Source organism: Petaurus breviceps, unplaced genomic scaffold (assembly GCF_028583685.1).
Source record: "Petaurus breviceps papuanus isolate PSGF00001 unplaced genomic scaffold, PetGlider_PUasm1.0 47, whole genome shotgun sequence".
In the NCBI taxonomy this organism is placed as follows: domain Eukaryota; kingdom Metazoa; phylum Chordata; class Mammalia; order Diprotodontia; family Petauridae; genus Petaurus; species Petaurus breviceps.
This window is the reverse complement of record NW_027186349.1, coordinates 9,145,738-9,156,613: the sequence shown is the minus strand read 5'-3', so window position 1 is coordinate 9,156,613 and position 10,876 is coordinate 9,145,738. Positions and strand designations below refer to the sequence as shown.

At 38.6% G+C, this 10,876-nt stretch overlaps 1 protein-coding gene across 1 annotated transcript in view; it reads right to left on the bottom strand.

Moving 5' to 3' along the window:
- Positions 1 to 10,876, bottom strand: part of MYO10 (myosin X) — a 266,909-nt gene that overhangs the window by 32,925 nt on the left and 223,108 nt on the right. Inside the window, exons 22-26 of the mRNA XM_069101406.1 lie at positions 8,944 to 9,050; positions 7,843 to 8,052; positions 7,092 to 7,137; positions 4,090 to 4,959; positions 3,042 to 3,165 (exon numbers count right to left, since the gene is read on the bottom strand). Of these exons, the coding sequence (XP_068957507.1) occupies positions 3,042 to 3,165; positions 4,090 to 4,959; positions 7,092 to 7,137; positions 7,843 to 8,052; positions 8,944 to 9,050 (1,357 nt within the window). The remainder of the gene's footprint in view (positions 1 to 3,041; positions 3,166 to 4,089; positions 4,960 to 7,091; positions 7,138 to 7,842; positions 8,053 to 8,943; positions 9,051 to 10,876) is intronic.

The window sequence follows — 10,876 nt, the reverse complement described above, 5'->3', positions numbered from 1 at the left end:
AAAGAAAGAAAGAAAGAAAGAAAGAAAGAAAGAAAGAAAGAAAGAAAGAAAGAAAGAAAGAAAGAAAGAAAGAAAGAAAGAAAGAAAGAAAGAAAGAAAGAAAGAATTCTATACTGGAGTAGGGGAAGGCAGAGTGTCGCCCAGTTGAGCTTGGGTGATAACTATGGGTAGATGCTGCTCAGATGGCAACTAAACCAAAAGCATTTTGTGCTTGCCTGAAACAGGAATCTATGTATGTACCAAGCTAGAGAACTGTTTCCTACCAAAAACAAATAAGTGGTATTAGAAATAAATATCAAATTCATTTCTACTTGTGGAATGAACAGATTTCTCAAAAGTAGATTCAAAAGCAGCTGCATTAAGACTGATAATAAAATCTATCATTTTATTAACAGAGTCTGATCTAACATAAAACTTAAAAGTGAATAAAACTTCTTCCTAAGTGAAACAGAAACTAGCTTTTAGGCTGAGTAATAACACTGAATTATTGGCTCATCATATGATGTTGATGTATTTACCATCTCTGAACCAAACCTTTCTCTTGGTACTTATAAGTCCATGGAATGTGACCGATCTCCCATAAAACAAAGGTGAAGCTATTATTTTCCTAATTGCACACATGTTTGATGGGTTATTTTGCTGATAAAATTAAGTGACAAAAGAAGCTAAGATTGCAGCACTCTGCTTTCGTTATCAACTCTTCTTTTAAAACCTTTTTTTCCTGCATCTCTCTTTTAAGAATCAACACAACTACAGCAGTATCCCTTTGCCTCACTGTGAAAGAAGATCAGTCTTCCAAGTGTTCTTCTCTGGAGCACTGTTACAATGCTTTATTTATCTTGTGTTTTCTCTATTTCCAATTAGTTTAGCCTGACTAAACATAATGCAATACAAATAGTTAAGTTCATGAGATATCTATCTCATTAACAAACACATAGAAGCCGCATGCCATGCTGATACCATTTGGTAAAACAATACTCAGAACCATACCCAGAAAATCTTCATGTGCTTTTAGAATACTATAGAACCCTAACAAGGATCTTCTAGGCTTGCTATAATACTGTTGGTCATTTTTAATTATAGTTGTTCTTCAGGTAGCTTGTGCCTTATTAGGTCAGTTGGTTAGCAGAGTTTCCCAATTTTTTCATTCTATGACACACCTCTAAAGTTCTAAATTTTCAATAACATATGATACAAGGATTGTGAGGGATAAGAAGGTAACTCCTTGAATCAAATCTTGTAGGGGGTTGGTTGTGCCCATGCTGTGTGATGGGATGAAGACAGGAATGAAAGACTTTGAAGAGCGTGTACTTGACTGAAGTGATAGAGCTAAAATGAAGATGAATAAAGGAAATATAATCAAAGAAAAGAATTAAAAAGAGACAGCAAAGAATTAGGAAAGAGGCAGATAAAGGAGAAAAGGGGGAAGTGGCTAACAGAAGTAAAGAGAAAAATGAAGGGAAGAGATGAAAAAAGCAAAAGAGAAGGAAAGAAGATGAACAATGAGTGAAAAGGAGAAAAAAAAGGGAAAGAAGAAAAAGAGAGAACAAAATCAATAATGAATGGGAAAGGAGATAAGAGAAAAGAAAAGGAATAAAAAGCAGGAAAGGGAATGAGAGAAAAATAAGAAGTACAGAAAACGAGTAGAGGAAGCAGAACAACAGATAGACAAGAGAAATTAATAAACGATGAGTTTTCTCTTTTAAAGAAATGACTAAACACTTTAAAACATTATGGCCTGGTTGGAAAATTAGACTGATATAGGGACCAATTCTTCTGCAATGTAACTGAAGTTACATTTAAACTTACTTTTATCTTTTAAGGGCAGCTAGGAGACCCAGTAGAAAGAGCGTCAGGCCTGGAATCATAAAGATTCATCTTCTTGAGTTCAAATCTGACCTTATGTCACATACTAGCCCAGTGACCCTGGGCAAGTCACTTAACCCTATTTGCTACAGTTTCCATATCTGTAAAATGAGCTGGAGAAGGAAATGGCAAACTACTCCAGTATCTTTGCCAAGAAAACCCCAAATGGGGTCATAAAGAGGTGGACTTAACTAAAGGACCGAACAATTTATCTTTTAATTTGATGACAGTTTCATTATAATTCAATTCCTAAGAGCTATACTCTTATTGGGCCTAAGTCTAAAGTTTCTTTCCATATTGTCTCTTCTTCCTAGTTCATTTAGATCTTCTCTCCCAGGCTCCATTCCCCACCCCCTGCCTCCCACTGTGTCTGTGGGCAGTGCAAGGAGGAATTCATCTCACTTTTGATAGCCCCTTTAGTACATTTTCCAAAAGGATTTTGAACATGGTTTTTATATAAGCCAAACACTTTTCTGTTCTACCTCTGTTTACTTAAGAGACAAAAGAGAATGCTGGTGATCACTGCAAATGCCCCTCCCACATTGCAGCAAACAGTCAAGGTAAAGAAAATGTGAGTAAAATAACTTCACAATTTCTTAACAGTGAGAACAAAAAACTGTAAAGCATCTTTAGGACCAAAAATCCCACCAAGGCAACACAAAGGCTGACTGATATGGGGTGTGGCAAGCCATTTAAGTAATCAGGATGTGCCTTTTCTACTACCCACAGCTGCCACACCCATCTCTGTTCTTTCTCTGTCCACCTATGAAAGGAAAATGCTAACAATCAATGCACCTGGCCTCCATAAAATACAATGGTGTGCTTGTGTGTGTGTGTGTCTCCCCCTCTGTCTCAGAGATATAAAGATGAAAGACAGAATAATACCAATACTGACATGTGGGTGGAAGACTAGAAATCACCATCCTGAACATCCCCATAGGGAAAAGGCAGAATTGAGAATGGTAAACTATATGTTCTATATATGCAGGTATATCACCATCCCAGCTCTGGGTAGCAGCAGGCAAACAGTCTCATTGCCACCATTATGGGAAAAGAAGATTGCTGTCTGATTGTCTCTGTTGTGAGACCTGCACAGTCAAAAGGAAATCTGAATTCTTTTATTACCAATCTATTGTTCTATTTAAAACCAGAATCTGTGTGACATTGAAACATACCTTTCATGTACAGAAAGCTGTGGAAGTATGGCAGGCTGACACAGCTATAGACTGAGTCTCTTCTATAAGAGAGTTCATCATCTGTATCAAATCTAGAATCAAAGTCTTCTTCACTGTCTTCAAACTGTACAAAAAGACAGAAAATAAGAGTATGCAGTGAACAAAATCATGATGGTATATTTGATGCAGAGGCCAACTCTTTTTTGACAGTCATCAGTGTCTAGATATAAAGTAGGGGCAGATGTTTATAAGGTTAAATGCATGTCAACATTTTGAAACCAAGTAATTTGTTGAACTATTTTAGAATGTACAGATTGATTTTACATAATTTGAAGGATGTCTATCTTAACATAAACACAAAACAACCTTGCTGTTTAAAAGATAAAATGATAACCAAATTATTTGAAAGCTATTTTATCTTAAGTTTCTATGCTAAAAATATTTAAAGATATTTAAGAGATGAATATATTTAAGATATTCAATAAAATATAGGAGGAACTTAATGATCATACTGGAGTATAATGCATGAACCGAGGGAAGCGGGGGAGAAGAGTGAATTAATATAATTAACTAATCTAATTTAGAAAAGGATTTGACAAAACAATAAAAATTATAGCAGTTTCTACCCATTCCTCATCTTTTTAATACTATTAGGAACAATATTCAATTGGTGAAACTTGAAGCAATTCTTCCAAACTTTTCCCAATATGCTGGGTGAAGACGTCTCATTTCTTAACCTACTACAAAAGCCAAGGCTGTCATTGCTCAAGTCCCAAGTAAACACATACCAGTTTTATTAGGCTTCAGGCAAAACTCAATTCTGGGTGTGTATCTAGCTACATACAGAAGGCAGTAACAAAGACTTCTATTTGCTAATGAAAATCCTCTTTGAAAATTAAAGGCTTTAAGATCTTTTTATTGTTGGGTAAATAATAGATTCTGGATATCTTGTATTATATTGACCTAAAGAAACTGGTGCATGTGGGTTGAGACAGTGGAAACTTTCACAATGTGCTCAGCAATTACAAAAACAACAGTGTGTACTTACTGAGGACTGAGCTCCCTCAGAACTGAAGCGGTAGGCTCCCGAGCTGTTGTATGTCCCCACTGAGCAGCGATAGTCAGGGGACCACTGGCTACTGTGAGAGTTGGAGAAAGTCACACTGCTGCCTGAAGTGACAGCCCCATCTTCATAATCATCCTGGTCATAGTCATAATCTGGGGAAATGAGGTCTCCAGAGTTCTGGGGCATGCAGTAGGTAGACTCCCCACTCGATGAGTTGTGCAGACTAGCGGAGTCGTGGACAGAGGGTGTCAAAAGCACAGTGCTGTCAGCGCTAGGGCTCGTAGGGACCACTGTGTCATTCATGTAGGGATCCTCCTCTGAGGAGTCGTCACTGGTCCGAATGCCGCTCGTTCTCTGATCGGAATGGCCATGCTCACTTGGGTTTGGCGAATCCTTGAAGGCATCATCATCAGCCTCAAAACCCTCATCCACCTCCTCCTCTGGGTAAGGCTGGCTGAAGTTGAAATTAGGCTTTTCCTCACAGGCGTCACTCGCCAGTTCACTGAGCTCTGCAGAAAAGCCACTGCCCACAGAGAGGGACCTCTCAATATTTCTGACACATTCATCGATCTCATCAAAGTTGAGGGATTCCAGGAACTCCTGGGCTGCACGGCAGGCTTCATCTTCCAGCCTCCTGAGCTCCTGGTCGCGGAGCTCCTGCAGTCTTTGCAAAGAAGCTTCTGTCAAGGACAGCTCCTGACGCTCTTTCACCCGCTGAAGGTCCTCTATCTCCTTCTCCAGGCGTAAGATCTCTTCCACTTGCTTGTTTTCCTTCTGTTTTTCCATCTCCTGTTTCAGCTGCTCTTCCTTCTGAAGGGCTTCAAGCTCTTTCAGTCTCCTTGCCTCTTCAGCCTGTTAAGGGGAGAAATGCCAACACTTCAGTATGTTTCAATACACACCTGTGATGAGGTGCCATCACATTGTCCTATGCAGTAAGGATCTAAACTGAAAAGTTTCAATGGAGGGTGGAAATTAAATTCATAATAAGAAACTCAAATGCACAAAGTTTTTCCTGGTTAAAAAATACAAACTCAAAAACCAAGGCAATGACTAGGAAATCCCCACGAGACATTTTTTAGAGTTCACTTTCTTCTACTTGTCTGATTTTAATTCCAAGGCGCAATCCAATTAAACAATTAAATGCTCACCCCGTGCAAGACTCCCAGGATACAAAGATGCACGACGCAACCCCTGTCTCCAAAGAGCTTACAGTCCAGCAGGGACAAGATGAAAAATAAACAAATAACTAATACAAATTACAATGATGTAAGTAAGAAAAGGAACAGAGTGGTCAGGACAGATTTAGGTGAGAAGAGACAATTTATGCCTGGTGGGTTATCAGATTGGCTTTATAAGTGTTTAGTGAACTCGGTTCCTTGAATAGAACCGGCAGGTTTCCAAACTTCCCTATCACTATCAGTTTATGTCTGACTCCTCACTCTCTCTGGACACCACCACCCATATTTTCCAATCTGCCACCAAGACTTGAGAACTTCACCTTTGAATCTGAAATATGTCTCCTGACATTGCCAACACTGTTGCAGGTGCTCGTTTCCTACACCTCGACTGTTAAAACGGCCTGATGGTGGGGTCTGCCCATCACAAATCTCTTACCGCTCCAGACCATCCTATGTTCAATGTCAAAGCAATTTTTCTTTTCTTCCTTTTTTTTTTTTTTGCTTTTTTGGAGGGCAATTGGCGTTAAGTGACTTGCCCAAAGTCACACAGCTAGGTTGTGTGTATGTTAAGTTTCTGAGGCCGGATTTGAACTCAGGTCCTCCTGACATCAGGGTCGGTGCTCCATTCACTGCGTCACCTAGCCTCCTCCCCCAAAGCAATTTTTCTAAAGCATGGATCTGACCAGGTCACCTTCCTATTCAATAAACACCAGTGGGCTCCACATCACCTCCAGGATCAAATGTAAAATTCGGCTTGGCGTTCAAAGCCCTTCAAAACCTGTCCTTTCCCCCCACCTTTCCAGTCTTCTCACTACACACTCTTCAGTTCAGTCTTGAACAACACCCTGCCTCTCTTGGCTCTAGGACACTGTCACTGGTGGTCCTCCGTGCTTGGAATGCCCTTCTTCCTCACCTACATCTTCTAGAGTTCCTGGTTTGTTTTAAGTCTCAACTAAAACACCACGGCTATACGAAGCCTGTTCCAGTCCCTCTGCTGACTTATCTGTGTTTTGTAGTTTGCATGTTGTCTCTCCTATTAGATCACGAGCTCCTCAAGGAGAGGGGCTCTTTCCTTTTCTCTGAATCGCCCCCTGTCTTTAGCACAGTGCTAGCACACAGTAGGCACTTAATAAATACTAACTCCATAATATATCCTTAGAAGGAGGTAAGAGGAGTGGGGGGAGGGGTGTCTTAAGGACAGAACACTAGGAAAGGAAGATTATTCTCAAAAGAAGGGAGTAAAACAAGGCAGGGTGAGATTGAAGAATAGAGGCTTCTCTATTCTTGCTACACACACTGCCTTGAATAATCTAAAGTAAGCAATAGGGAGTTATTGAAGACTTCTGTTCAGAGATACAATGTGTTGAGACCTGCATTTTGGGAAGGATAATCCAGTGCTGGTGCAAAGAATAGATTGGAAAAGAGGACAGACTGGAGACAAGGGGATTAGGCAAAGATTATTACAACACTCTAGGTAATGAGGGCTTAGGATCACAGCAGTGGAATTAGAAAGGGGTAGGGAGATGGAAGATACACTGCTGATGTAGAATCACCAATATTTGGCAGTAATTTTTATGGTAGGAGAAATGAGAATAAGATGACTCCAACATTTCAAATCTAAGGGATGTGAGGATAATGGTGGTGCTATAAACAAAAAAAGAGAAGTTAGGAAAAGGGCATTTTGGAGAATAATAATGACCTTAGTGTCAGACATGTTGCATTTTAAAACAATTCAATGGGTTAGTTGTTAGGCATGAAAAGTAAGAAGGACAAATAGGAAAGCTAAGTTATGAAAATATTCTTTACCTTCTGGGCAAGAAGCTCTGCTTCTTGTCTCTTCCTTTCTCTTTCCCTAGAAAGTTAAGAAAAGAATGTGAACATGAAAAAATATAACACCTTATTAAGAGACACTTGGGGACAGACCTTGCAGTCAGAAAGACCTTAATTCAAATCCAGTATCAGACAAAGTGCCACAAATGGTGTGACCCTGGGCAAGTCACTTAACCCTGATGTACCCCCCACAAAGACACTTATTTTCCAATGGTAATTTGCTAATTACAGGCAGAAACTTTAAAAGAAGTAAGGTTTTAACTTCTCTCTTCAAATATATTTATTCTACCTACAGATAAGAAAAAGAAACACAGCCAAGTAAATATAAGGCTAGTTTGGATGTCAGACTCTCACTCAGACTAACTCTGTGATGATAGGTCAGCTTGTTTCCCTCCAGTGGGCCCAGCATAACTCTAGGTTATTGGGCTGTGACTAGCATCAGTGGGGGAAGTTTCCTCTATCAAGGATATTCCACTTGGGGGAAATTACAGAAATTGATTCCATCCCCACAAAAAAATAAATAAAAGTAGGCATATCACTCCAAGGCAGCACTAAGTTTACTCTGTGTCTAAGAAATTTACATAATGACCCAGTAGGAGAGGAATGACTTATTATTGTTGTTTTTAAAAGGATCTAAAACATTCACTACTGCTTGCCACAAAGGATGTTCAGAAGGAAACATAAAATGTAATTTTCAGTTAAATCCCAGTACTGGAGTACACAGCACCTTTCTTGCTCCTCCTTTTTCCTCTTCTCTTCTAGTTTCCGTTTCTCTTCTTGCATTTGTTTGTAAATTCGTCGGGCAATCTGGCCCCTCCGTTGTTTCTGGAGCACTACAGCCGCCTTCTTTAGGCCCAAGAATCTCCTCCTCATGAGGAAGGCTCTGTAGTTCTTCTGTATTATAACTACATGATAAAGGACCTTTCTGTACTGCTTCCTAAAGGAAGAGCAACCAACATGGCAAAGAGGGTCAGATGAGTCATGGAAACAGAGGTTCCTTGAAAGTCGTTTGCTTTACGATTCCAGGGAAGCCAAAGAACAGAAGAAGCACCTGGTTTTGTAACAATCCTTCCATTACGGGGACACTTTCCCCACCATCCCTCTACTTCCACCCAGAGTACAGGGTCCATTTGTGAGGAAACTAGCATTATTTTGACAAAATAAACGCACACCACCTAGTGCTACATTTTTTATGACCCCAACAAGAAGATACTCTAAGAAATGAAAGACTTGATGTATCTCCTGCTTCTATAAAAGAAATTACCACAGCAGGAAAGCTTTGTCCTACAAAAAGGGGAATGCATGGTGTTTCATGTGACATATTGTTCGGTATGTGTAGATAGAACTAATATACACATGAAAAGAAATGGCCTCATTATGTAAATTACTCCTGAACAGACCTCTATTGAGTTACTGAGAAAATACAAAATTAAACAGATGGGTAGTACTATCAGGACTCTAATCCACAATGCATGAAACTAGGTAAACAAATGAAAACATTTCAGCATAGTCACCTATTGTCATTTTTTCTCTTTTTAATATTTAATATTAATTTATAATTATTCTAATTTATTTATATTATAATTAAATAAATTTAATTAATTTAAAATTAATATTTAATAAAATCCTTGGTTTTGTCAAGACTGAGATCACGTAACAGCAGTAGATGGAATGACTGCAACAAGAACAAACTTCAGTTTGCTCAACTGTTCCTCTCAGAGTCCCAAAGTAATTTTAAACCGAATTCACATAATCTTAGATTATTAAATAATGTAATATGAAAGCAGGAAAAGCATGTCTTATGTATTATGGTTAACAGGTCACACACCGTGCCAGATAGCCAAGGATGTGAGCACGGATCACCATGGCTGCCCGGAAGACCTCCTCTTCCCGTTGCTTCTCCAGCTTCTGCTCTAAGGACTCCCGAAGGAAGACCTGCTCCGAGAAAATTCAGATGTCAGGCCCTCTTAAACACCAAATTGCCAGGAAAACAGATTTTATATTCAAGAGTAACTCAGAATCCGAGAACAGAACCTATTGCGAATGGAATGAGTTATATTTTGGTCCCACATGTAGAATGTGAAATTTCTGAATCGTTAGTAACAAGTGAAAGATAGATTTTTTTTAATGGAACAAAAAGGAAATCCAATGACAATGATTTCCCCATTGAAGTCATTTTCCCAAATGTCACTATGTTCAGTCAAACATTTGTTTTGATGTTGGTCCATTCATTAATGATTATTAAATGGTAACAGTCAGCTCCAGTTCACTGTCTCTATTATTCTGGGAACATGTATTCATATCATGATTTTACATTAAGAATTTAATCCTAGAAAAGAGACTTTTGGAGTAAAGGCCAAAGTGGTTTATGAATTCCTGATAAATGTTTAAAATAGAGAAGACATTTTTGGTAGATCATACTCACTGAGAAGACTCCTGAAGTTAATTCCTAAGTGTGTTGCCTACTCCTTGGGGACAAGAACACAAATCCTCCACTCACAACAGATTTCTAAGTCTACTTGTCAAATAAAAAAAATAATACCCTTTAACTGGTAGAAGAGATTGAGCAACATGTATAGTTTGTTGTAAATTTTACACTATGAATCCTAATTTTTAAAAAGAAGTACAAACAGGGGCTGCCAGGTGGCTCAGCGAGTAAGAGCACTGGCTCCAGTGTCGGGATGACCTGGGGATCGAATCTGGGCTCAGACACTTAGCACCCACCCAGAAACACCTGGCCGTGTAACCTTGAACAAGTTACTTAACCCCAATTGCTTAGGGGCAGCCAGGTGGCTCAGCAAGTAAGAGCACCGGCTCCAGTGTCAGGATGACCTGGATCAAATCCGGGCTCAGATACTCAGCATCACACCCAGAAATAACTGGCCGTGTAACCCTAAGCAAGTTACTTAACCATCCCCCCCCCCCAAAAAAGTACAAACATTATGGCTATAAATGAATGTCACTTTCCACTTCATTTTTTTTTTTAATTAAAACAATTAAAAGGACTTATACGTCTCTCCTAAAAAGGAAGAGAAATCTATCTTTATTTTTTGACTTAGGAGTTAATTTTTTGCCTGTAGAAAAAATTTTGCCTTAATTCTTCCTCACACATGATCTTAATTTTAGTACCTCCTATGAGTCATAGAGTGAGGAACTAGGCTTTAAGACACTTTCCCACTCCTCTCAACAGCATTCAGGTAGAAATACAAACCTCAAAAATTACATCAAGCACAAGCTTCCCTAATTTTTCTCCTGAAACTCTAAAACTTGTATATTGTACGAGAAGCTTTTAATATTTACATATGAAAGTTATTTCATTTCATATATAGATTAAATACCTACTATATTTATGTAAAAGACACAAATGACAAAACTACAAGTACAATACCTGGGTCTGTTTTATTGTTAGTGTTTCTCCAACTACCAATCTTTTTATATTACAATTATAAACCAAAATCAGGTTTCATAAAAATGTGACAGCATGTAAACTTATTTTGCTGTTCAATACACCATTCAGGGGAAAATAGGACTTCTAAGTCCTACCCAGTCCCTGAATCTTTAGGACTGTTTTCCATTTCTCTTTGTTCAGGAAGTTATTTAAAAGAAATTAAACAAAGTACAAAATCTAAGTAGGAACACAAGTTAGCTTCAGCTTTGTTAAGCATGAAGATAACAATTTGATCAGCTTATTTCCCTTTAAGTAGCATTCATCCATTATCAATGAACAAATTCTTCCCTTGAACTTCTTTTTCATTTATAAA